Raw genomic sequence first — 27,703 nt, 5'->3', positions numbered from 1 at the left:
CCATTGCTATGTTTGACAGGCTGAAGTTGTCGGGTCACCTCCTAAATCGATCATCTTTTACAGGTGTTTTGTGCCAGAAATGGAGTGTCCACTGAAGACACTGAATCTCTACGCATTGCCATTGATCCCTCTTGTGCCTTCATCTAGACAAGAGACATCAACTTAACCACTCTCACATGCTCTGTACCTACATCACCTTCCCTGACAGTCGTAGCTTGGCTCATCTGAGGGTGAAATTATAAGAATGTGTTATTTTGCAAAGTGCTCTCTAGGGTTCCTAAATAAAATATGGCATTGAGGTCATTTCTTTTGAATTAATCCCTTCTTCTGAAATATAAGAACCTCTCCTGGTTTTAATGGCACTTTGGATTTCCTTACTTTCTGTTCCACTCCCAACCCCAAACAGATGCTGACACAGTAACATGGAAGAGGGAAAGAAGTTGGAAAGGACTACTATAAATAAACCTAATGCCTAACAATGAAAAATGTAAAATAAGAACAATAATAATAAAGATAAAAGATGAAGTAACAAGTTTTTTGTTTATTCCAAATGATCATCCAGATGTCTGTGACATGTGATGACAAACACCATAATGGAAGGCCTTTGTCATCACATGCTTAAACTCATATATTTTTGCATATGCTGAACAGGCAGTCAGACATGCTGTAACTGTGGGGTAGAAAACTGCATGAACACCATACGGCAGGGGTCTTCAAACTCCAGTCCTCGAGGGCCGCTGTCCTGCAACTTTTCCATGTGTCCCTGTTGCAACACACCTAGTAGGTCATTAGCAAGAGTATAGAACTTGAATGCATGCTGAGTTGGCAATTCAGCCATTTGATTCACGTTACAGCAGCTCATGAGTGAATGAACATGGTGCAATAAAAGTATTTTAGAAGTATATGTTTCCAAATACATATATTTACTTAAATTTACTTGAGTAGGTAGGGTTAGGGGTTGCCACCTCAGCATGCAGTCAAGTTCTATACTCTTGCTAATGACCTACTAATTGTATTCAGGTGTGTTGCACCAGGGACACATGGAAAAGTTGCATGCATCCCTCGAGGACTGGAGTTTGAGACCCCTGTCATATGGAATATGACAGGTGTGGTTGAACTGCATGAAGACTCTGAAGCTTCTCTTCTCTTCTGGCAGGACAGGAATGTAGCCTTGTCCTGTGAGCCACTGTAAGGATGTACTTGGAGTAGAACTGGACTGTCACCGGCCTCAGGCTCTTCACCTTTTCAAAGACAAAGCAGTCATTTAGATAAAATATTAGATATTGTTTACCTGTAAATGCACAAAGAGAATTTAGAAATGTAATTATTGTCAAGAGTGAAAAAGCACTGATAGTGTAATCTACAGCTGTGGCCAAACGTTTAGAGAATGAGAAGTGTTGTTTATTTACAAAGTTTGCTGCTTCAGTGATAGTTGTATATCATATTATATCACTTCAAACAGGTGATCCAGTAATGCTGCACTAATGAATTAGACTAACTATTCACTTTAGCTAAAGTTATTAAGTTAGCTAAAGAGTTGGGATGCTGTGTAAGACATAAAGCTAAAATACAAAGGTTTGGACGCTGTTTTGCATGTTTCCCTACTGTAGGGGTCTCTGCAAGCATACAGGGCTCTGACAGGGTACAAGATGACAACTTTGGAATTCTACTAGAAACAGTCGATCATATTTGTTTGTCAAAGCTAAATCCAGGGCAAACTAGGCTAAATTAGCGTTTTTAGCTAACAGCTACAATAAGCATAAAAGTTACTGTACGGCTATCAATTGCTAACATGACGCTTGTTCTTATACATGTAATACATTTATTACCAACCTGAGAGTTTATCCGCTGGTCATTCGACATGACGAATGACTTCTGAAGTCTTAATTCAGCTCAAGACGCTGTAGATTCCCGTCAGTAACACTTTCGGCCGTTGGTAAAACGTAGTTCTATTAATCTGCGCTCGTTTACTCTTGAACCGGAACCGGAAGTAAGTTCCAAAAACTGAATTTTGGAACTGAAATTGAATTGTAGAACTGAAACTGAATGGTGAGAGTGAAACTGAAATTATTCGAGAGCTGAATTTTTAAAGGATAAAATGCAGTTTCAAAGCAAATGAATTCATTTTCAATATATAAAATTCAATTTCAATTTAGTGATGATCATTTTCAAACCATAAATTCAATTTCAGATTAGACTAATTCAAATTCAGTTTTCAAAAGCTTTTATTCAAGTTACAATTCAGATTCAAATTTAACTTATTCAAATTCAGTTTCTGATGGCACAGATTTCTGCCCATACAAGTCATTGATGTTAATAGTGTTTACTATAAGAGATCATTATGTTTACAAGTATATACCTAAAAAACATAAACCCTGAAAAACTGTCTTTTATATGTGTGTTATGAATGTGTGTTATTAAGAGTCCATATCTGAGGACATAATTGTCAGAATATTTGATACTAGACCAAATTCATGAACTGAAAAACAGAGAAGTGTTTATTTTCTTTAAAGGAAGTTATAAAACAGATCACAACTATATTTGTATCAGGTAATTTTATAATGAAACTGTCTATCGTTGTCGGTAATTAGAATCTGAAACCCTGAAATACATTGTTGTGTGAAAGTGTGTGAGTTTGTGTGTGTGTGTGTGTGTGTGTGTGTGTGTGGGGTGGGTGGGGGGGTGGGTGTGTGTGTGTGGGGGGGTCCTCTGGCTTGTAAAGCCCTTTATTTCTATTTTTAGTTGAGCAGCTGACCTCAGGCCCCTCTGAGTCCCTCTGTGCCGCTGGGACTGACAATGTGGACACTGACTTTCTCGGACACAAACACTCACGCTTACAGCCGCGCAGGCACAAAAAGACACACTTTATTTTAAAACAACTGTGAAAGTGTGGAAGGGAAGTGGGACGTGCCAAACTCATTATGTGCCGTGTTAGGACATTGCTAGATGGGGCCTCTTCTTTTTCTCCTTACTCTGAGGTCACTTTGTCCTTTCAGTCTGCACTGCAGATGAACTGAGCTCTGTGCCAATGGTGAAGTTCATTAGTGAAGCAGAAGTCAGGGTGTGAGGCCACCTTGCTTGTTGAGTGCCCTTTTACAATTCTTATGTCCCAGGCATTCATTATACTCGCAGATTGCGCACATACACACGACTGTATGTATGGTACTGCTTACCATGTGTCCAGCATTCATATTCCTAGACGCACTGTTGGTCCAAACAGACTAAGAATCAGACTGGTAGTTTTGTCATTCTGCTATCTGTAACTGTGCCTGTGGGATGGGTTACCATAGCAATGCATATGACCTAAGGTCAAGTAGTCTCTTGTGTCGAGCCAGCCAAACTGACAGCCAAAGTCTGAATGTGACATTAGGAGACCAGAGCACCTCATAAATCTGCAGCAAGCAGACCATGAAACCCAGTGGAGAAAATTCGTCAACTCCAGGAATGAAATGAAAACACAAACTCACCTCACAAAGAATATAAAGTTGACCTTGAAAAGGGGTGTCAAACGTGGTTTCATCAAGGTTCACAATCGGTAATGAGAATCACTTTAACAGTCATACATGGTTTATTTATATGCAGTTTTTAATCAAAAATGCATGTCTCATATAGTCCTCACACCTAAAATTTGAAAAGCCCTCAGCCAGTCAGCTTAAATGTTGTTTGACCTTCAGACCATTTAGTCAAGCAAAATTATTCTGTTCCTTGTGCAGTTCTACAAGGCTACCATATAACCTATTCACAAGAACCAATTTCACAGACCCGAATCAAAATGATGACGCAAATGCCTCATAGCCAGGCTTCTCTTTACCCTCGAAGTTTCTCTGTAGGTAGGACCCAAATATAGACCAGAGGCAGTCTGAACCTACAAAAGACAAGCTTTATTGAAAGATGACAACAACTCACAGAAATGAGTTGACTTCTGCAGGGCACTGACCAAAAAAAATCATGAATCTAGTAGAACACAAAGACTTTGGGGAGCAACAGTGAGACAAATAAAAGGGGAGAGACATGACTATTTGCACGCACAGCTGACTGGACGCAAGTGAAACTCCCGAGGGCGTGGTGGGTAGTCACAAAGAAGGGAAACCAGATGCAGGTGCAGACAGGACAAAAGGAGAAACAACCATAAGAAGTAGGAAGATAAAGACACATAGAAAAGCCACTGAACTGAAACTACAACAAAAAGCACAGAACCATGACACCTACTGTTCAGGGCAACATTTTGAGAACCTAAAGTGATGTGCAGGCCGGATAAAAAATTTTTTAAAAACGGACCAGATTAGACTTGTAGGCGTTGAGTTTGACACATACGACCTTAAAGTTCTGGATTCACAAACCCATATGGCTGTCTAGGGGTCTAGATTACCAGCTGCAGGAATGATAAGCAGTTACTTTATCATAATCTGATACTGGACGAGCAAAGCAACATGTACATGGCCTTGAAGTTTAGGCCATACAGAACATGTTGAATCTCTTCTTCCTGTAATCTAATCTCAACAGATTCAACATGAAAATGTAACACACATGATGTAGCAGATATGATGTTCATTTTGTTTCTTTCTGTCCAGATGTACCATCCAGAAGGAGTGCGCTCAGGGGCTGCTGGCTCGTTCTTGGATCAGCATGGGTGAAGGCCCCCAACAGTGTCCTTCCATGACCCTGACACCCGCAGAGATTAGCATCTCGGCAGACATCAAGGTGCTGTGAACTCGTTGTATGTTATTGTTACCATCACATGCTTTTCGCAAGTCAGACAAGCACTGCTGTTGATCTTCACAAAGTTATGGCTGCAATGGGGACAGTTTATTTAAAGCTGATGTCTCATGACCACCTTTATAATCTGACACCTCTCACCATTACAGCACAGACTATTATTATTACTCAGCTAATAAAATAAAGTGCCAGTGGCGTGTGCTACTGCAGCTTCTTCCACCATCACAACTTTCTGCTTAAAGCGATGCATACGTTTATCTAACGCTAGCATTCATCTGCTTTTTTCCAGCTTTTAAAAAAATGTTGCTGTCCATGTTTTCTCTTCAAGACTTTCATAGCTACGCCCTCAACTCTGAGCCATATGGAAGCTCTTTTATGTTGAACGGAACAACACACAGCTGACACACAGAAATATTTGGTAGTCGATTGTGCGACTGCTTTTGAACCTTTGATATATGACTACTGTGTTTGAAAAGCCCTCGTAGTTCTTTCAGCACAGACTAAAATCAAAGCTGAGACTTGGCAATATCTGATCACTGTTTGAATCAAAACTGAATGTTTTGAAGTACAGAGCCTGAAAAATAAAAAATCTGTCTAAATTCTGGAAACCCATATAAGCTAGAAAGATATAAGCTACAAAATGTCTTGGACTGAATACATGAGTTGATCTGATGGACTATGATACGGAAATGTTACTGTAACCTCAGTCCACTGTTTTACTGGGTTTTTGAAAAATTCAACAAGTCAAATGTCAAAAATCTAAAGTGCATCCATATTTATTCGTGCTCATGGTTGCAGGAAGTTATCGGTGCAAATTTCTCCTTAATGTTTTCTACTGACCCAGCAAAGAAATTGAAACAAGAACTTTGCCCGGTGTCTCAACAATGTTGAAATGACATCCTCCATTGGTTTTATTATGGATAAGAGGCTGGAGTACAGAGTTATAGGCTAAGGCTAGTCTGGTACTTTCAGCTATTCCTGTATTTCCCAAGTGGTCGTCACAGCAGATGGACACGCATATTTGATTTAGCACAATTTTTATGCCGGATGCCCTCCCTCATGTAACCCTCCCATTTGTCTGGACTAGGGACCCGCATGAAGACTACACTAGCTTGTGACCCCCTGAGGCTGGGTTTGTGTCTCCTCCTGATCAGCTAAAGGCTTTTAGCAGCATTCAAAGACTGTATAGGTGCTAGCAGGTGTATATTAGTCCACCACCCAATTTAAGGTTTATGCCAAAACTACCCTAAATTACCAGTACTGGTAATTACCCAAATCATTTTCTATTTTTCTGTAGTGGTTAATACACCAGTACATGCAAGCTCTTTAATTGAAATGATAATTTTAATTCTAAAATATAATTATTGTTATTACCCATGAATTACTTTTTTTTTTTTTAAAGCAGATGATTATTTTTTGTTTAACAAGCCAAAATGCAGGAATTTTCTAGCTTTACTGATTGGGAAAATTAGCTTTAGTGGTTGAACGCTATGCTGATTAATTTATGACTTCTCATACAAGTTCAGTGTACTGGCTCAAATCTGAGTATGACAGATGATATCATTTTCTTTTTTGGCTAATAAATAACAATATTATTTTTAGTTTTAACAACTTTTTTTCACAGATTTCTAAATTATTTGTGTTTTCATGTGTTTATAACAGAGGTAATTAGTGCTAAATGGTATTTTATTTAACAAAATTATGGGAAAACTTCTTGAATTGATCATAACCTAGAATCAATGTATTTTTTCTAGTAATTCCATGATAAATGCTCCAAAAAAGGTATCAACATCATCAAAATGGCAAAGAGGTCCAGTTCAGTGACACCTGTTAGCATAGGAGACAAGCTTTATTTAAAAGACTGTATAGGAGCAACACAAAGACACAGATACCTGGTAATTTGTGCTAAGCAACACACTAATAAAGAACTAGAGTTTCATGCTCAAAAAACTGAAGCACTGATTTCTTTGCTGATCTGCACAGGCAGCCATAATATTTGTCAGATTTCATTAGCGATGGTCCAAAATGCACCAGCACCATATCTATTATTTATTTTTATATTTAGCTGTAACTAAAATTGGTAAAATGAAATGCAGATTAATAGTAAATAGTGTTTTGCTGCTTTGCAGACAGAAAAATATGTTTTATCGGTTATTTAAAAAGTAATTTGCGGTGACTTTCCAATGTCAGCTTACTCTATAGTATTTGTACATTGTATTTGGGCATGTTTCCAATCACCTTTACCTTTGTACTAATGGAAAACACACATTTAACTCAACTTTTAAGTATACCTGAGAGCTAGTCAGGCTTCATTAGTACCTTTTGTGCATTAATAATGAGCATACCCATCAAAATCTTCACCCGTAGCTTTGCAGGTGTATGCAAGTGGTATTTCATGGACCACTACCTTAATCAGACTTGGCAGGATAATATATCCTGGTTAAAAGAGGGACTGCATCACCTACTTATGGGGTATAGCTTCCAAACTGTTGTTTTCAGTAATTCTTAACAGTCATTATATCGTGTAACAAAAGATAACAATGTGATAATTAGCTCAGGGAAATTTGACACCTCAGATATAGTTGACCTTTAATTACAGATCATAATTGGACTTGACTCGGAGACGACAGGTCATTAATTGGTTCATTAATTGTGGATATTTGCTTGTAATGAGGGTCAGTGTGGCTGGTCCTCCAGCTGCCGCAGCCAAAGGCATCCTTCATCAACAGGAAACTCCACTCAAGGTTGTCTCCCCAAAAGCAGGAAGCAGCAGGCAGGAAGTCAGGGCCTTAGGCAGGAAATGATCAATTCCACTAAACAATGGAGAAGATTTTTAAGACAAGTAAGCACATGCCGCCAGCTGCTTCAGTTCCTACCTGCTGGGCTGCAGAATATGTCATCTTGCTCCTTCCTCTCTGCTTAACAATCCTTGCCTTCTCCCACCATCCCGCCCTTAGTTTTCTCACATTGAAATCATTTAGCTGAAATTCAGTCATGTCAGTGAGGTGTTATGTTTCTCATTATACGTCTGTCATACTTCATCACATACCCAGATTTAGATGTGAATGTAGCACTGTGCCATCTGTTTCTTCATTGCACATTAGTTTCTTTATTTTTCTGCTTAAACTCTTGAACAAAGTTGAAGTAATGCCAACACCATTCGCCCTCTGTTAAGGAGTATTGGAGTCGATGTTTGTGTGTACGGGGGATTCAGGTTTCTAATTAATTTTGATGAAGACAAGCAGCTATTTATATTGCTATATGTGTTTTTGCCGCAGGATGTTGGCATCTTGATAAACGGCAGCGTTCCTGATCTGATTGGCTCCCGGGTGGAGTGTGAATACGAGCCGGGGGTTTCTACAGTCGCCACGGTGCACCTGGACTCCGGTCCCTCTCAGATCCAAACCTGCCCTCTCCTCCCTCGAAAAATGTATCAACCAATCCTCCCCGGCAAAGGTGAGACTGCAAATAGGCAACCATTTGGCTTTTTTTGCTAAGCTGCCTGCCATGTTTTTCCACACATTTCAAGGACAGTTATGGTATTTGATTCATTTTTTTATACGAACAAATCCAATTTCCCCTTTCATCTCTTCAAAAAGCAGCAAAGTCAGTGTAACGTCAGGATGTGCTGTTGTCTAGTTTGTGTTATGAGGGCGATATCATCTCTAGCGGTTGTCACATACGCTGTTGTGTACATTCTTTTGTTTCTTCAGATCACCTGACGGTTTCTGTGGCGATAAAAGTAAATGGCACATCTGTGGTATCTGGGAGCTTCATCATCTATGACTGCGAGAGGACTGGAAAAATACATCCGAAGACACCGTGAGTCACACTTTTAATATCACTTTGGTTTATCTCAAGTTCTTGATTTAACCCGTTAGTGATGCGTTCACACGCAGTCACATTTGCATTGATGCAATGGTGAAATTTACGTTTTCTCAAGTACTGTACAATTTTCAGGAAGCATAGTTTATACTACTTTATATTCATTCCTCCACTGCATTCTTTATGCAACCCTTTGCATTTCAACTTTCACCAGATTTAGACACAAAATACTAGCATGATTAGGGTTTCCATGTAAATTAAGCATATGCTATGTTAGTGCATTGTTAAGGAGCAAATCAGTGTCTCCATGTCCTTATGAGAAAATGCTGCTTACTTGTGATCACTTTTGCCATTTCACATACCCTTATCTGTTTAAATAAGTATCTGGATATGAATATTGAGCATCTGCATTTGGAGGACATGATTATTGGGACCTCAGGCTTTTGGTTCTGTTTGCTGTCCAAGTATTGACCAGTCACGTTTGATCAGGCAGCTAAACAGTTCCTTTAACCTCCCGAGCCTCCTCATCCTCATATGGTGACATTTTATTTGGGTTTTTCTACATCTAATACTTAATATTACTTCATACTACTTTTTTTTTAATTACTTCCAATCAAAGATTATGCTTGTTTTTTCAGGTTCAACTTATTAGGTCTGCTATACCTTGGAGAAATTAAAAATCCATCCAAAATAAAATTTGGGCTTGCAGGATGTTGTGGAGTAATTTGCAATGTTGAAACCATGAACTATCATGTGACAATGATAAATCATTTTTATTAACTTTTGAACTGTGCAAAAGTTTTAAACTAACCCTAATTTCTTTTAAGGAAAGTGGAAAACAGGGTTATTGAAACATGTGCAAGTATACATGGAAATACAGTTTATAAGAAAAAAACAGTGTTAATAATTCTTGAAAGTCAGTAGTGGGTATGACCACCTGGACTCTCTTAGGCAAGCCTTCTTATAATTTCTTCAAGTAGTTCTCCAGGCTTCTCGCAGGATATTCAAAGATCTTCTTTCAGCGTTGGCTGTCTTTTGTTTCGTTCTCTGTCAAGATGATCCCACAGGGCTTCATATTGCTTTGAGTTTGAGGTAGATATGCCAAGGTTTTGGGTAATAGCTCTGACGGTACAAAAATACTATTTTATGCCTGTCAAATTGTGTTATCTTTGGCATTTTTCACAGATGAAACTAAAAAAAATGGGAGCAAATTGTGTTTTGCAACAGGCTGTTAGTAACAAAGTGCTTAAAGATACAATTACCTGGTCACTAAATTGCCTCCCTGGAAGCAAAATGTCAAAAAAATGAGGGGTAGCTCATTTTGCACAGCACCTTGCAGTCTCGAAAAATGAACTGTGCACAGGTTCTGTGTCCAGTAGCTCAGATATCTGTAAGTTGTTAGCAGTTCCACCAAAGAGTTATTTATGTTTTTTTTTTCAGATAACTGTTTGATCATTTAAATTATTCAGTGTTTTATAAAAAAAAGTCAAACACGTGAATAGTTCTCTTCTTCTTTGATACCAAATTACATGTTACTTAGCTTTCATGAGTTCTCAGACAAGACTGCTGAACCATGTAAACAGCTGAAACTAAGTTCACCTGGAAGGTAGAATAATAAAATGCTATTAGGCTCTGATGCATCAGTAATGGTCCAATAATGAAGCAGCTTAATAGTGTGCCACTCACCGGGGACACATTTCTCCATTATGAGGTCTTTGACTTAATTTTGCTCATAGTATTTCTTTAATTTGCACAATTATTGCAATAAATGAGATCCTTTGAGTAACAGAGTATTATTACTTTATATCGATGCTTTTACTTAAATAGTGGATCAGCTGCTTCAATATGCAATACATTTCCTCAAAACAAACCTTTAATGTTAAATAATTCCCAGTGAAATACAATTATAGTGATCTCACAACAGCAAATGATTGCCACCTTCCATCCCCAGCCACTCCCTCTCATGTTTTTCCCCTGTTCTCTATTTAGGCCTCAATACTCTCGACGTGTCTTCAAAGGCTTATTGTGTGTTTCGCTTGCTCCAGGTTTCCCAGTACAGGATCAAATGTGGGATTAATATGCTGTAAACATTAATCCAAAGGAAATTAGATATATGTGTCTGGCAGATCATGTCAGTGTTTGTTTATGTGAAAGACTGTGACTTGTATGGCCCGGTTACTGGGAGGGTTTACTCATATCTGGAAGCAATCCAGCTGGCTTTCTCCTGCATGTTGGACCATGTCAGAGGATCCGCTCTATCTGATGGGCAGATCTCAGGTTTAGAGGGGCATCTGTGTGTGTGCGTGTTTGTCTGATTCCCGGAGATTGAGAAGGCGTTTGATTTGTCCCTTTTGTTCACTTTTTGAAAGCAGTTTCAAGGTGTGAACACTGCAGTTGCAGGTACATGTGTGCAAGACTGCACCCAATATGTGCGCGCGGCCTCAGTGCTCGGTGAGGTCCAGGAGTGTGAAATTAGATGGTGGTTTGTTGAAGGTGATAATGAGCAAAGTGCCATTCTCACAGGATGAGCATTCTGCTGTAATGTGCGGATCTGCTATACTCTATCTGATTTTAATCACTGCATGCTGTTTTGTTAATAATCCCTAAAGAGCCACTCATTCTCAGGGAAACCGGATAGTAGAGGGTCTTTGTTTTACGCTTTATGAAAAAAGCCATCACTCAGGTTTTTCTTATGTTATTAGATACTGACATCTGAACGTCTGTGTAAACCATCAGTGTCACGCAAGCACCATTAAAAGTGATTTGCTGCAAAACTTATTCTCATATTAGAAAATCTGTCCTGTGCTGTCTCATGCTGCTCCGGTGTGGAAGCAAAATTACATTTCTGCAAGGTGTCAGTGGAGGGTATTTTTTTCCAATTCATTATTAATACTCTATGCAAAACAAAGTGAGACAATGTCCCCTGTGGCATTCTGGCTCTTTGTGGTAATGCCAGACTGATGTGATCAAAAATAAACTGATTCTTAGTGCTGCAAAGAGCTAATTATCTGCTAATCTGCTAATTGTTTTCTTGAATAATCAATTACTGATTTGGTTTATGAAGCGCAGAAGCGTAAGTAAGTAAACTTTATTTGTGTTGCACTTTTTGAGACAAAGAACAGTCTGGTGCTTCACAGAAGTGTCAATAAAAACCAATCAACTCTTAAAGCAAAAGGGAAACATGCACAACCCAAATGCCGACCTGTTGATGTTAGATTATTTTGACAGAACAGTAATTTAAGGGGTTAATCATTTACCAAAATAGCCGCCCAATAATTTTCTCTTGATGAACATTTCAATCTAATTAATTGAGTTTTTGTTTCAGGTTTAGCAAGTTCAGTGAATTAGTGGCCATATTTATTATTATAAGTTTTAATTGTCTTTGTTCAAAACATAACACTGTTTAGCTGGGAGTGGGGGAAAAAAATCAGAATAAAGGCGAAGGAAACAGAGGCACATCTGCCAAACATTTTACATCGTCTTCAGTCAATAATCAAAATATATTAAATAGTAAAAAACACCTCAAAAAACAGATTTAACCCTGGATAGCGTAACCACAAAACAAATGCTAGGCTTTCTTTTTATATTCATGATAAGTGGTAGGTGGTTAAATAGTATTGATGCATTTGTATTACTCTGTACAAGGCTGAGACTGTAAGAGCTGTACAAGAAATCCATTAGTTAGTGGGTGTAATTTAAGCCCGGTACCTCGCATGATTTGCATTCCCATTTCTTTCTCCCTAGTCTGTCTCAACTCTTCGGTACTCTTGCTCCTTAATATAATCTCTTATCAGAAAGATGCAAAAAAAATCGTAGTAAAACAATCTCATTTGAGGTCGTGAGCGTACCGCAGTGACAGCTGTCCTTGAAAGACTGCCAGTTTTGAGCTCCAGTGTGTAAAGCCTGGATTTAAAACACATGCTAGAAAGTCAGGCTTAGTAGCATATATGTGACAAGAAATATTTAGCCAACGCTTGCAATAAAGAGTATTACTGAAAGTATAAAATCACTTGTGCAATACCGTCTGTGGTTTAAAAAGTAAGCAAAAACACGACTGGTGATGTTATACTTCCCCTTAAATTTTCAGCAGAAAGCATGTGTTGCAACCATGCCAAAACCACTTTACATGACAGTGTCTAAATAAATGTATTATTAAGTTGCATTCAGGGTAATGTAGCAGAGCTAGAGCTTGACCCATGCTAGTCACCTAAATTTAGAATATTAGCATAACTGGTGACCATAAAACATTAAATAAACATGAACTAATGAATCAGGTTAAACTTCTTCAGGGTAAACTTAACAAAAAAAAGAAAACATTAGCCATTTATCTCTTAAACAGAAAACCACTAGTATATTAGTAAGGTAAATATAGAAAGCATTTTATGTTTTATATTATTATTTTGACTTCAGCTTTAAGAGGCCTGTATTATGAGATTGACGAGTTGACTTAGTTCGCTTAATTTAAAGTGTGTGCGGTTGCATTTGCGTGCGTGTCAGCGCCCAAATGTTTTTAGACAGTTTTTCCTCGACACTTTCAAAATGGTCACTGGGCAAAGTGTTAATGACAACCAGACCAGGCATTCCAGTCTCACCACACAGCCCAGTAGGACAAACACCTATCCTGCCCTCTCGCTCTCATTATGTCTCTCAGCCACGCTCTCACTCTCAAACACACACTCTCTCGCTGCTGTATTTGCTTTTTGTGTCTCAAGTTTTGGGCATGTCTCTTTCTTGCTTCTCTTTTTTTTTCTCTCTGTCTCTCTTGCCGTTTGCTCCCCCCCTCCCCCCTCTTTCTCTATCGTCCCCCCTGAAACTGATCTTTTCTTTCAAACGTATTTCTCTTTGACAGAGATGTGATTGAGGATGTGTGTTTAACCGCTGTGTCCACTGAGGCCCTGAGAGTGCAAGCCTCACTCTTTATTTGTGTGTGTGGTCATTATGAGTTGGGGAGGGCAGTTTCACAGGGTATTTACTGTCAGTGTTAGATGAAGCAGAGAGAGTGTGTGTATGTGAACAATCCTTGTGTGTCAGTCAGTGTGTGTGTGTGTGGTGGTTTATAGGTGTTTTAGTAGGACAGAAAGGGAGTCAGGGAAAACAGAAACTGTGCAGCTGATAAGAGCCTTGAGGGGTCCGTCTGCTTTTAATCAGAACACACACGTTTCAATTACATATCTACATCCTCTTGCACCCACTTCACTCCGCCCAATCTAGAAACTCCCTTAGAGTGCTGTTATCACTGGAGGCACTATCATTCCTAGTGTGGGACATCTGTCTCTTCCCAGAGGCAGCGCAGTGACTCACACTTTACTCATGCTCATAATGTGCAGTGGAGATGTTCCAGTTTAGGCACTTCATCTGAAAAGACATATTTCTACTCTGTACACAGAAAGCAAGGACCTAATATCCACATATCCACAAACACTACCCTGTATCATCTCGACTACATGTTAAATGGTCTCAAAGCTAAAACTGCCTCATATCTAAATATCACTGTTCATTCTTACACTGGACCAAGAAAGTCTGTGGAAGCAAAATTGTCATGTGTATTTTTGCATATAAATCAGCTTTTCATTTCTAAGAGAAATTTCTATTTTGAAATATAGCATATATGTAAGATATATTATCAAAGCAGATCTTCTACGCCCCTGTTCTGATCTGTTATTGTACAAAAAAGTGCACCCTGTGCAGAAGCAGTGTGTGGGGAATTGAACACACCCCATGATTTAACAGCTTGTAGAACCAATAACTCTGTAACGTGAGGGTTTGCTATGTGATTCTGAATTCAGCCCCAGTGTGACCTCACTAACCAATCAGAAGCCAGGAAATCCTAGAATCGGGTAAATGCAGGAAAACCAACTAGGCAAATTCAACACATAATTATTACAGCTTTGAAAGTGCAGGTGTAAACATTCAAATATGTAAGCATGTAAATATCAAAACATGTAGCTATCAAATATAAATGAAAATGTGTACATAACCTTTAAGCCTCATAAACAGATCTTTGTATATTAAGTGACACGTGAATTTACCTCTAAACTTTACAACTTTAAGTAGCTGCTTTCTGTACAACTTTATTAGTCTCTCACACTGTTGTGGAGGAATTTAGGCTCTTTACAATGTTGTTTCACTTCATTAAGGTGTTGCCATTTATGCACAGCTCTCTTAAGTTGCTGCCTCAGCATTTCAATGTAGTTGAGGTCTGGGCTTTGACTGAGCCATTGCAACAACATGATTCTTTTCTGATCCAGCGATTCTGTTGTGAATTTGCTGCTGTGCTTCGGACAATTGTCCTATCGCATGGCCCATATTTGGTTAACCTTTATCTGGTGTACAGATGGTCTCACATTTGACTCAAGAATACTTTGGTATAAAGAGGACTACATGCTCAAATCATCTACCCTTCACCACCATACTTGACAGCTTGTATAAAGTGTTTGTTCTGATATGCCGTGTTTGGTTTTCACTAAATGTGGTGCTGTGCATCATGGTTAAACATCTCCTCTCTGCTCAGGACATTGTTCCAGGAGTCTTGCGGTTTGCTCAGATGTGAGTTTACAAACCTACGTTGTGCTCCCTTGTTCTTCGTAGAGTAGAAGAGGCTTTTACTCTTCCAAACAAGCCATACTTTTTCAGCCATTTTCTAATTGTGCCATAATTAACTTCAACATTTAACATCCTAACTGAGGCCTGTAGAATCTGTTGGTCCATGTTAGTCCAATTTGCTGGGACGTCCATTCCTGGGAAGACTTGCAATTGCCTTGAATGTTTTCCATTTGTGAATAATCTTTCTCACTGCACAATAATGAGCTTGAAATTGTTTGGATATTACCTTATAACACATCCCAGATTGATGGGCAGCAACAGTCACTTCTTTAAGATCATTGCTCATGTTTCCTCCTTGGCATTATGTTAACACACACCAGAATGAACCAGACCAGCAAAAACACTACCAAAGCGTCTGCTTTTATAAGAAGTGTTCACACTTGCTGGTGATCAGTTAATCGAGTCCATTTAGCAGTGAGGGTAATGTTTGTTTCTCGCACACTACTTCTGCATTTGTCTTAACTATGTATGACGCAGTTAAATATGTCGTGTGCTGTGGTTCATCTCAGATTGTAAACAACCAAATTTAAAACCTGCTAAAGAATATTTTTATTATGCTTTGATATGTTAAAAAGGTTAGAATTGGAAGAGGGGATTTTATTTATACAGTGACTGTAAATAGTTTACTTTGTTAATCCCTAAAACGAAACTGCCATGTTGCAGCAGCAAATACACACAAATACACCACAAAAGTAGACATAAGGCCAAAAGATCAAGAAAATACATACATGCAAGGTACTAGAGTCCTAAAAAGTAATAAATAAATACATGTGTAAAAAATAGAATATATAAAGAATTTCAGATATTTGAGATACTTCTACTGTACAATAAACTCAGAGTGTGCAAATAAGCACAAGAGTGATTGTGCTGTGTGTTTTTATTCTCCTTACACTTTCTAACTGCTCTACCTTGTGTGCGTGTGTGTGTGTGTGTGTGTGTGTGTGTGTGTGTGTGTGTCTGTTATCCCTAAGCTGATTGTGTGAAAAACTGTTCACAAATATAAAGCCCTTTCATTTTTTTCTTCTTCTCTAAATTAGAATCCATTTCTTGTGCTGTTGTATTCTAAGTATACAGCCAGAGGAAGTGTATATGTGCATAAACTACTTTGCCTATTTTCATCACAGTAATGCAATGTGTTTTAATAGTTGCTTGACAATTTTAAAAATAAGACAGGCTTTGCAAACACTGACAGCATGTGCTAGTATGATAAATTTATTGTTGACTTTGTTCTTTTCACCAGAATTCTTGACTTTAACAATAATATATATATAATACCAGACTAATGCCAGACTGATCATTTCAAATTCAAACAAGGTCCAGCAGATAAAACCTCTCTATAAGCTCTGGCCAGCCAAATCTTATTTCACCTAGACAGACATCTTCAGCTGTCAGACGAGTCACGCCCACCCAACAGTTTGCAAGTGCTGTGCATGTTTAACCTGTGCATGTGGGCTTGTCTCAGATCAGCGGGTATGAATTGTATAGACTCTACAAGCTGCTGATGGTTTTAGTTGCCAAAATATCTTCACGTAGGCAGTGTAACACTCAGACTTGATCTCACAAAGATATAAATACAAGCAACAGCATGCTCACACACGCATCATCATTTACCAGTCTGAGTGTTTATTGAGAAGCGCTTTGTTTCATCTCAGCAGATTTGACCCTGTGTGACCTCTCTGCTGGCTGTGTTGTAACTGTGGAATGAATGCATCTGAATGTGACTAATCATTACTTCCTTTTATTAAAGCTAAACTTTGATGCCTGTAATCAGCTCTGTCTCTCTGCGCTGCTCTCCAAATGAATCACAAACCAAACTTTTGAAAAACACTCTTCGCTGAATGGGAGTAGATCACAGGGAGTAATTGTACGGAGGCGAAAACAGGCCTGATTTGGCAATATTTTGTCCTCGTTTCTCAACTCTTTCTGTGTATGTGTGTCGCAGATGTATGAGCTGCCTGAGCACAAGGTGGAAGTGTTACTGGGACCAAAACAACCACCTATGCGTCTCCAGTAAAGATGACGCAAATCAAAACCTGCTTGAGGTGAGTAATGTGCCTTTAATCCACCAATCAGATGCCTCGAGGAGCTCATGATATTAAGTTTTCTAGTAATCAGAGCCTCGGTCGTAATCCAGACTCCACTGTCCAAAAACACTAAGTGTTCTGTAATGGTCTGAGTCCAGACGGGTTAGGCAAGAGTAATGATGTGGTAATTCAGTGTGATGTTACGAGTGTCACAATTACACTACGTACGAATGTGGAAACCAGCTATAAAGTCTCAGAAGGGTTTGGTTTTAGAAACTCAGACCAGGCATCTTAAGTTTCTGTTTTTGAAATGTTTGTCTGAGAGGATAAATGGAGTCGCTGTGCTTTGATTTGGGCTGGAAGTAATTTGACTGTTTGCTTGATACCAGCGAAGAGTTAAATTAACGCCTACATTTTCCACCGTAGGTTTCTATAGCCCTTTATTTTGCAGCTTGCCTGTACAGTACAAATGAAACTGCTTGCCAATGTCAACTCCCGTAGGGTGTAAAATATTTTGTTAAAACAAACAAATCATCAAATCGTGTAACATGTTTGGCACAAGAGTATGAAATGGCTGTAAAAGTGTGAAATTTATCTAAAGGTTCAAGTGTAGTATTGCTGAAGCCAATTAAAGCTCCCCAGCCACTGTCCTTTTGGACATAATCCTGACATTATCAAGGCCTTCGAGGTCAGCCACTGTATTATTTCTGTCCCCTGTGTAAGTTTATTGTGTAGCCAGATCCCATGGCCTGCTTGGCCCAGCAGACTTTGGCCCTCGGGGTACACACAACTGGTTCCAGTTAAATATGAGAGGATGTGACTCAGTCCTGTGGTCAGCTGCTGGTCAGCAGTGTTTAAGTTTTGTATGATCATGAATGTTTAACACTCGCCTTTATATCATAAGATCCCCAACAGAAGCAGACAACTGATGTAATAAAGACATCACAGCATTTTTTTTTTTTGTACAAATGCAATAAATCCCAGTTAGGTGTGCTGTTTTAGATCCCAAGAAACTGATAAATAAACAAGCCAAGCACAAGAAACTCTTAGTTTTTAAGCCGGTTTTTATAATTAAAATTTCGAGGCTCTTTTTAAACCTGAAAAAAGGTTTTTTTGATGTAGGTCAGACTGACATGATGAGGTGGGTTTTTCCCATTCTGCTGAGCTCATGGCACTGTCCGGTGGGTCTGCTTTTCTAATCCCTCATCATCTCTCTATTTGAAGCTGTTGTTGTTTCCTTTAGAGGAAGGCTTCACCCTCTCATTTCCTTCTCATACAGATAAACAGGACAGGTATTTTGAGGCACGGATGTGTGCATTGGAGCTATTGTTTTCTTTAACTCCTATATGTCACTTCCTCCCCCAACCTCCCTCTTCACCACAGAATGCCGCTTCCTGCCCCAGCCTGGTTTCCTCTGAGGTTCCTCCATCGCCATCAGGAATGGTCCAAGACTTCACGTTATCCCTCAGCAACATCCAGGAGGTATGACACACAGCCTCCAGCTATAGAGCTGGACTTGGACTTTGTCCAAATTGCGTGTTGTGAAAATGATTGGAATAAAACACAAGCATATGGTGTGTTTGCTTCAAGCTGAGTTAAACACAGATGGATATTTGTGTGCTGTGATTTGGGTCAACGAGTGAGTAAAACTGGAGTGATCTGCTTGTTGTAAGACGGAGATTAAAAAATGAAGAATGAGCGGTTGTCTTTATGCTTAGTTGCTCGCTGCTCAGCTGTCTGGGCCCACCGTGCCTCTGGTATCTAACCGTGACTCGCTGAGTTGTGTCTTTGTCAGCACAGCGTACAATGTGCAGTCGGTCTGAGGCAGCACGCACACACAGAAGGCAGCGGCTTTATTTTGCTTGGGCTCATTATAAATTCAGCTAGTCCTTCCAGATCAGTTGTTCAAACTCTTATTCTCATTCCTAATCCACATCGAGCCGGCCAGATGCCGATCCTGCATCGCTGATAAGGACACAACTGGTATCTGCTAAAAATTCCAGTGCTGACTGGTTGCCAGGCGTGGTCAGTCACAAGCCTAACCCAGGCTGGCCTCTCAAGCCGTCTCCTGGTGTGTTGCTATGGTGACAGACATTGAGTCACATACACCCCCCCACACACACATTCTTCCTTAGGGCAGCGTGAATGTGATTGGCCATTCACGCTCTTTATTACGAAAGTTTATTCAAACTGACATTGTTTGACTAATGCCTTCAGATTGTCGACAAGTCAGCAGAGCAGGAAATGTTCTGCCAGTCAAATTCATTCTCCCCAAAACATCACCATCGCTCGGATCCTTCTGGGTTTTGTTTAGAATTTCAGCTTGGTTCCCACACTTCTCCGTAAGGACAAACCTAAAGGAAGTTTAAACACGGTCTCACACAGCCTCTCTGAAACATTAATGAACAAGCAGGAGGTTACAAGTTTTTTTGCTGTTATATTAGTTCAGACCGAACATAATTCCAGGAAGCCTTTCAGTAGCATTTCATTGCAAGTGCCCCCCCCCCCCCAAAAAAAAGAGCAGTGTCAAAAAGTACAGCGAAATAGCAGAGGCCTGGAGAGACTGAGTAAAGTAGACCAATTTAAGGTGGCTGGATTCACAGACAAATTACTTCTCCCACTTTAGGCACTTATCCTTTACTGCTCTTACCTATCTGAGCTTCTTTATGATCTTAACGTCACACATCTTGGCTCAGTAAAACTCGGGGCTTTCATTTTGTGAAGAATGAATTCATATTCATTACTCTGACTCCCAGATGACTTGCTGAGATGTGGGAGTCCAGATGTTTATGAATATGAAATTTGAATAGATCACATTTTTCCTGGCAGGGACAATTATTGTGGGTTATTTCAGTTTCCTGGTTCTCTTTCCGAGTTGTCAATTGTTACCAGACAGTGATTGAGACAGTGAGAACAGCATGTTATTAGTTTTTTTTTCTGCTGTTTTTGAAATGCTTTACTTTTTTTTTTTTAAGTAAGTGTTTTTGCGTAACAGAATGAGAAGCTGGAGTGTGACTTTGGAACAGAGCAGCGATATAAGGCCACATGGCTGAACAGCACGACTGTCAAGTGTAGTGGAGTGACGGTAAGTACAGACGATGACCTACCAGAAATGACTAGTGAGCGAGTTTGCCAAGTCTGAATAAACATGCTTTAAGCTCCGGCGCATCTACTGTGCATTTACTGGTTCAGTGGGTTCATTATTGTTAGGTTTAACGCTTATTTGTAACTTGTTTTTGATGTAATTATTTTAAACCCTTGTTTAAGAGTTGGCTAGAAACCCGTGATTATCTAGAGCATCACTAAGTGGAAGCAAAATTACATACAATAAAGACATGAGAACATTGAGGACATACCTGTTTTTGCTGATGCCGTCTTCCGCCCTGTCTATTTAGCTTTCCACTAATCAGAGGAGTCAAATTTACCACCTTAACCTGAGGAGGCGAGGAGACTTTATCAGACACCGAGAGGATGTATTCATTGACAGCCCCCAGCCTATGAAAGGTAAGATATAAAAACCCATAATTATGTAGACATGCAGAAAAAAAAATAAAAAGAAAGGAGTAGATGAAAACACAGCTCTCTGCTCCATTACATTTGTTTGCTCACCTCTCATGTATTTGCAGTGTAATTACATCGCCGCCACAACAAGAAAAAAGATGTGACATAGCCTCCACTGTTGCTCCCAGAATGCATTTCACCCATGCCCAGATGTGTTCTCATGAGATTGATGGGTTTTATTAAATCTGTAGAAAAATAAAGATTCCCTTACAGGGACAAACAGTGTGCGACTACCTTTCACTTGCAGTAATAGCAGTTTGTGTATTACAACACATAATTTGCCAACAACCAGTAATTTACCATGATGTTATATCCTGCTACCGTCTAATTACACATAATGATTGGAGAACATAGCGAGCTGCAATTTTAAGGTGTTATCAATGCCTCTCTCAAGCAATGTCCGCATGTATTGTAGCAAATATAGTTTGAGCTCCATGACAACAGTGAGATGATGAAAACTGACGTGTGTTGTTGAACTTGGCAGTGTTGTCTATAGTGCAGCTACAAGCCAGTTTTTGCCTATCCCAGTCCCAGATGTGCTGTTTGCAATCCATGTGTCTACCATGTGAACAACAGCCCTGGGCCACTGCCAGACACTCCGTGCTGTTAACAGGCAAGACGGTCGCTTTCTGAACATGCAGTGTCATCAAATTTTAAAATGACACACACTTTATCACACACATACAGGCGTGCACGCACTGCAATATGCACACAGTCAGCTGCACAGATGCACATGCGGTGATACAAATGGGAGTTCTCACTGGGAGGCACACTGGAACATGAACGTAATCATCTGTTTTCCCTGGCTTTGTTCTCCTCCACTCCTCTAGCTCTTTCTCTTTTTTTACTGGTTTATTTTTATAGCTGTGAATATATCATCTTCTAACTCCTTATGCTATTTATTTAGGGCACGCAGCCCTTAGCTCCATAAAAGCTCTAAAAGAAAATACCTTGAAGAGTGTACATTAAGTTGACCAGTCAAGGCAAACAGAGTTCAGTAATGTTTTCTCACAGTAGTAATTGCCTCTATGTCTCTCCCTTATCTGCCATATTCATCTAGTGGAAGTGTACAACTGTGGTGTGGGTAGCTCGGACTGTTCCCAGTGCTGGGGTCGGGAGGATCAGGGACACCTCTGTGGCTGGTGTGACAGCATCTGCAAGCCAAGGGATGAATGTCAGCCAATCAGGGATCAGTGTCCTAATCCTGAGATCCATGAGGTAAGATCAGGGGTTAAACGTGCATGACTTTGGGCCACAAATGCTTGCATTCATCCTCCTGCACCCCTCACACCTATGGTATTTAGGCCATGTAATGGTAAATCATGAGGTCACTCACATGGTCTGGCAACCCAGATTGTCTGTCAGTCCATGATCAGCTGCTAAGGTATTGTTTGAACCTTATTAAAGCAGCTCATTCAGTGATAACACTAACAGTCACATAGCCACAGACCCCAGGAGACCCAAATGAGTCGACCTGCAATGACTCAGGAGGCCATGGGAACACCTTCTGCACCATGTAACAGCTGTACATAAGCAAACCATGTGGACTGGGGGTATGAAAGCTATGTGTGTAGGACCCTTTATGTATAAAACCACAAAGGCTAAAAGGAAAACAAATCAGAACCATGAGGGACTTGAGATTTTGCAACCACAACAAGAGAAAAACCGCACTGCTAAAAAGAATTAAGGAGTATTTATCTTACACGGGATCTGACTGCAGTCACGTCATCATGATTACTGCCAGGGTTTGCGGAGCTCATTTGCATGATCGTATTCATTTGTTTTTCCAACTGTAATGGGAGCCTATTTAGAGTCATCTTCCAAGCCTTTTCTGCCGCTACCAAGCGTTATATCAGCACAGCTTTGGTAGGCGGTCATGGGAAGCATGGCTCACATGAGACTCAGTCGGCCTGAACTTCCTGTAGATAAAACCTGGTCGGCAAGCAGAACAAAGCAGGCGCGCAGACACACACTCTCTCACATACACACACGTAAGCCCACAATCTGTCACACAAATAGGCCATATTGAAGCATTCACGATTATCCTTCATTCTTTGTAGCTGTCAGCATACTGTGACTAACAGGATGCTCTGTGAGAGTCTAACTTATGTGGACTTCTTACATGACTGAAGTTAGCTGGGCTGAGATTCAGTATGTGTGGGTAGACTATTGTTGCAATACTCCCTGTCTCTCTCTCTCACACACACACACACGCACACTCCTACTGGCTCTCTCAGGAGAGCAGGCTGCAGAGAGGATACTGGGGCTGTGGTTCGGTGGGGTGAGTGATGCAATGCTTTGGCAGACGTGTTTTCCCAGAGAATCCACAGGGGTTAGAGCCCAAGTCCTCCAGCTTATAGAAAAAAACTCCACTCTCCCCAAACATTCAAACACACTCAGACTGCAGCAGCTCTTTGTTATATAGTCCTTGCGACAGTGCTGCTAAGATAATGAAACATGTTTTTCATTGCTCTGGCTTTGTCACGTACAATCTCTGTCACAAGGTACTCACACCAAAATATCAATAATACAGAGGAGGATTTCATTATTCCCTAAACTTTGCCACTTAGCACCTAATTGAGAAAAATGCTCTGTTCAATTCATTGATGTAAGACAATGGAGACATTTATTATTATCTCCAGGGGCTCTTTATTTTCATGTAATACCTAGACTAGTTCAAGGACTTAAAAAAAAAAAATCCATTGATTAGAGGTACTTTGGTAACCAAAACAGGAACTGCAAAACATAGTTCACTCACAACATGAAAAGAAAAGGAACAGAAGGACTTGGGTGAGACCTAAATGGTTTGGGAGAGAGGATGGAGAGCTAGTTGGACAAAGACAGGGTGGAGAAGGGTACAGTATAGTGAGAAGCTTTTTCCTGTTTTTGTCCTCACGTCCTCCTTGATTAGTCTGATGCAGAGGAAGTCGAGTGAGGAGAGGAAGATGAAAGCTCTGACCTCAAAACAATCACCCCACCCCCACCCCCCCAAAAAATGAAAAGGAAAACATGTGGATTTTATTAGGTAGCTGGTTTGTTTGGTGCAGGTTTATATACATGCATGTACATTTGGAGCATGTTTCATTTGAATACGAGAATGTGGAGTAATTTTGTTTAAAAGCTCCAGCTTTCCTTCTGGAGCTTTTTGCTGAGGCACATTCACACCCTGTGATCTCCCAGGAGGCCTGGCAGAGTTTGCGCTGTAAATCAGGACTCACAGACTTGTAAGAGGTGTAAATGAACAGCATGCAAGCTGATGTTGCTGTCAGGTCTCAATGGCACCGCAGGGACGCACTACGCGCTATACGACGCATAGTGATAATAAATAACTGCATATTGCCGGCTGCTTTTCTGTGTTTGTCTGACATATTACAGTGTGTGTGTGCACAAGTGCACGGACAAGCATTTATATGCTGTTTGTGGATTACATGTGTGTGAAAGAATGTGATGTTTTTGTTAGAGGAAGTATATATACTCGGTGTAAGTAGACACGGGGTGGCCACACTTAATGTCCGAAACCTTAATATAACCGCAAAAACATTTGCACCATTTCCTGCAGTGTAAATCTCACAGAAATACGGTAAGTAATGGGTTGGATTCCAACAGTTTGTTTTCACACCATAATAAAAGTACTACATTCACTCTTTTCTCAACCGCCTCCCGTTTTAGCTAGGAAATATATGGTTTATTTATCTGCACTGTCAGTCTTGTGGGTTTCAAATTATTTGAATGCAGGGCCGAGCCTTGTCCTCTCACCTAGACCAAACAGAAGTGCTGTTTTCATTTTTCAGCTCAGTTTCAGATAGAGCCGGAGCCAGGCTAATAACACAGAGGGGTCACCGTGACCTCAGCTCAGCCAGAGGGACATCCAGAAAAGCATGCGCACTGCTGGGATAGCTATGCTACAGTGGCAAGATGATGCTAGATTGCTTCTGTCTGGGCGTTGGAGATGTTATCTGAGAAAGTTGAGTTTTCATGGCGACTGGAGAGGTGACAGTCCTCTTCTTTTCTTTCTGTGACTCCAGAATGGAAAGTTAAGAGACCAAAAGCGAGGGCTGAAATGATGCGTGAGAGTATGCCTCTGAACAACAGCAGAAATGGGACTAAGGAATTTGACAGAGCAGACACAGGAAAACAGATGAAAGGGAATAGTGCTGTGCATTAATTCCCCTGTTGAGGCTTTGCTCTCTCACCACCACCATCAGCATTCACTTTCCTCTCGACAATCAGTCCCCTAAATTGCCTCCCCACTCATCCACCTTTCTGCTGTGCTCTACACCTCGGCTCTTCAGCCCTCACTTTCTCACTCTCTCTGTCTCTTGTGGGATGTGAAGGGGGCTCTTAGTCTGCTCTTTATTTGCATGTGCTGTAGAGGATTAGAGGCTGAAGAGTCTCAGACTACCGCAGTTAAGAGTCTGCTTTGTGTGTGTGTATACCTAAAGTGTGTGTCTATTCAATTAGATCTCAGTCTTCAGCAGAAGAACACTTACATGGGCCCTTATCTCTGTGTGTGTGCCACACTCCATGTCAGCATCAGAGACGGCACCTCTATTCTCCTAATTTTTTGTCATATTCATTATCGCCCATCGTTAGTGGAGTGTTTTTAGGGCGGTAATCTACTTATGAGCTCTAATTTATTGTCCAATTTCACTGCCTTTTTTTCTCACCTCTCATATTTTCTTTTTTCACTTTGTCTCTGACAGATTTCCCCTCTGACTGGTCCAGTGGAAGGAGGCACCCTGCTGACAGTTCAGGGCAGGAACCTGGGCAGGAGGGCTAAAGCAGTGAGAGTCTCTATAGGAGATGTGAACTGTACTCTGCTGCCTCAGTTCTACACTGTCTCCACAGAGTAAGTTTTACAACATATAACTGAATTATGATTCACACGTTTGCAGTGTATGTCAGCCTCTCCCTGCAAATTTGCTTAATGGTATCAGTTTGTCTCGTTTATATCTTTTATATATTTAACTACTTTTCACATTATCTGCTATGTTGAAATAACAAAACTGAACTCCTTGCCCTGTACACCAACTATATAATTTTTTTTTAACCCTGATGAAATATGCACCATTGTTGGTGTCAGGACTTGTGAGATGATAGCTGACAATTACCTGTCGTCATGGTGTTGTCATGGTAACCTAATAGGATTTCAGGCAGGTGAGCGTTCAGGTGGATGGCAGGCTGAAATAGACACACACGGAGATCAAGTGATGGAAAGATTTCTCATTGTTACTGAAAGACTCCTGACATGTACATCTCAGACATGAACACTGTGTGTGCTAAAACACCCTCAAATCAGATCATCCAGTCACACCTGCCTACTTTTATTGGATGGTGGAAGCTACCTCTATTACACTGGAACGTCTTCAGCTGGGAAAAGTATGAAAAAGTAGTAAACGGGTGCCATGCTTTAAAAGATTTTGGTAAATATTTTTTTCTATATTGAAAAACCTCTTATCCAGGTGGGAAAGAATATTCATGTAAGCATATTTATCTAAACAGAAGCCATTTTCAGACATCGACTGCTTTTTGTATGTAAAGTTTACATTTTCTTTCTGTGCTTGCATGGGTTCTCTTCAGGTATGGACAAGGCTGTTTTTGCATGCATGTCTTTGCTCCCCCACAGCCTAAACTCTCTTAAGCAAGTTTCCTGATATTTTTTCAATAGTTTTCAGGAATAGTTCCCAATAGTTCCTCAAAGACATCCAAAGCTCTTCTTTGGATTACTTTTGTAAGTAACACCACTGGCTGAAATACAGGCTAAACCACAACAGAGCCCCTCTCCTGACTTCCTCCATACATATTTTTGACAATTTGAACAAAATTTCAAATTTGGAACCAGTCTTATGGGCTTCATGAGATTTGTTGCACTGATTTTCAGTCTAGTATTTCTGTAATTTGACATACCTCCGGAGAGGCTTCAGCGAACAGTAGCTTAATCAACTGAAAGTCCAGATGCATCTCTCGGGTCCTGTTTTTTTTTCCTATTTCTTGAGAACATGACTTTCAGATGACTTTCAGATGCTGCTCATCTGCTGTAAATCTTTTTGCAGGCCTGATACTTCTTCTGTTGTTCTCTACTTGTTCAATTTCTTCAGATTTTTTAAGGAAACGCTGCACATCACTCTCAGATACTTCCAGATATTTTCTGTCTTAATGTCGCTTTAGAAATCAGCTTGTTCTTGAAAATGTATTACTTTTTTGCCTGTCAAATTGTGTTACCTTCAATATTTTTGTAAGCTCAAATTTTAAAAAATTGACAAAAAAAATCATTTTTACAACCAACTTCTTGTAACAGAGTGTCTGAAGACACAATTTAAAATAGGCTCTTTGCTTTTTTATGCTTGAATGTCTCATAGGTCAGTGTTAAAATGAAATAAAAGCAGTTAATGGGTAAAGAGAAGACTTTGAAAAAACTTCACAAAGCCTGCTAAAAACATTACATTATAGTTTGGTTCCTTGGAAGCAAAATGTAAAGAAATAAAGGCAGACTTAAGAATTTTGCACAATAGGACAAAAGTTTTTTAAAAAAGAAAGAAATGTAGATAATCTCAGGGTGACGAGTTAGAAACAGTTTGCCCAGCAGATCTCTAGGTGTTCATAAAGGCTCGAAGCCAATTTAGCCACAACTAGAAATATAAAGTACACCTGAGTCTCAAATTCTCAGAAAAAAGAATGCACTGAAAATGGTTTTATCTTTTCTTCTGCAAAATGTTTTAAATTTCTAGATACCTACAGATTAGCCAGAGCATATGAAAGTGATAGAGATGGATTCATTGTATACATGCCAAATGTATAAATGAAAGCAACGTAAAAGTTTTTGATCCCAGGCCAGATAACCCTAGTTCAAACATCTAGGAGGTCGGGTGGAAAATGGTCTATTATTTGGCGTGCTACAAAGAAAAGAAATTGAAATAGACCATCAAAGGCAGCAGAGGAAATCCATACTTTTCAATTTGTGCTTGACCAACTTT

General features: G+C 39.9%; 1 protein-coding gene and 1 long non-coding RNA gene across 2 annotated transcripts in view; one reads left to right on the top strand and one right to left on the bottom strand.

Moving 5' to 3' along the window:
* Positions 1-27,703, top strand: part of plxnd1 (plexin D1) — a 75,399-nt gene that overhangs the window by 15,803 nt on the left and 31,893 nt on the right. Inside the window, exons 5-13 of the mRNA XM_063464796.1 lie at positions 4,572-4,701; positions 7,995-8,172; positions 8,430-8,538; positions 17,087-17,186; positions 18,552-18,650; positions 20,164-20,253; positions 20,564-20,672; positions 21,790-21,947; positions 25,433-25,578. Of these exons, the coding sequence (XP_063320866.1) occupies positions 4,572-4,701; positions 7,995-8,172; positions 8,430-8,538; positions 17,087-17,186; positions 18,552-18,650; positions 20,164-20,253; positions 20,564-20,672; positions 21,790-21,947; positions 25,433-25,578 (1,119 nt within the window). The remainder of the gene's footprint in view (positions 1-4,571; positions 4,702-7,994; positions 8,173-8,429; positions 8,539-17,086; positions 17,187-18,551; positions 18,651-20,163; positions 20,254-20,563; positions 20,673-21,789; positions 21,948-25,432; positions 25,579-27,703) is intronic.
* Positions 522-1,937, bottom strand: LOC134619072 (uncharacterized). Its single transcript, XR_010091962.1, has 2 exons — positions 1,834-1,937; positions 522-1,241 (listed from the first exon to the last, which is right to left on the bottom strand). It is a non-coding gene; the product is annotated as an uncharacterized LOC134619072 (long non-coding RNA).

Source organism: Pelmatolapia mariae, linkage group LG20, assembly GCF_036321145.2.
Source record: "Pelmatolapia mariae isolate MD_Pm_ZW linkage group LG20, Pm_UMD_F_2, whole genome shotgun sequence".
Lineage (NCBI taxonomy): Eukaryota > Metazoa > Chordata > Actinopteri > Cichliformes > Cichlidae > Pelmatolapia > Pelmatolapia mariae.
The sequence above is the reverse complement of the archived record's forward strand: the minus strand, read 5'-3'. Positions and strand labels throughout refer to the sequence as shown.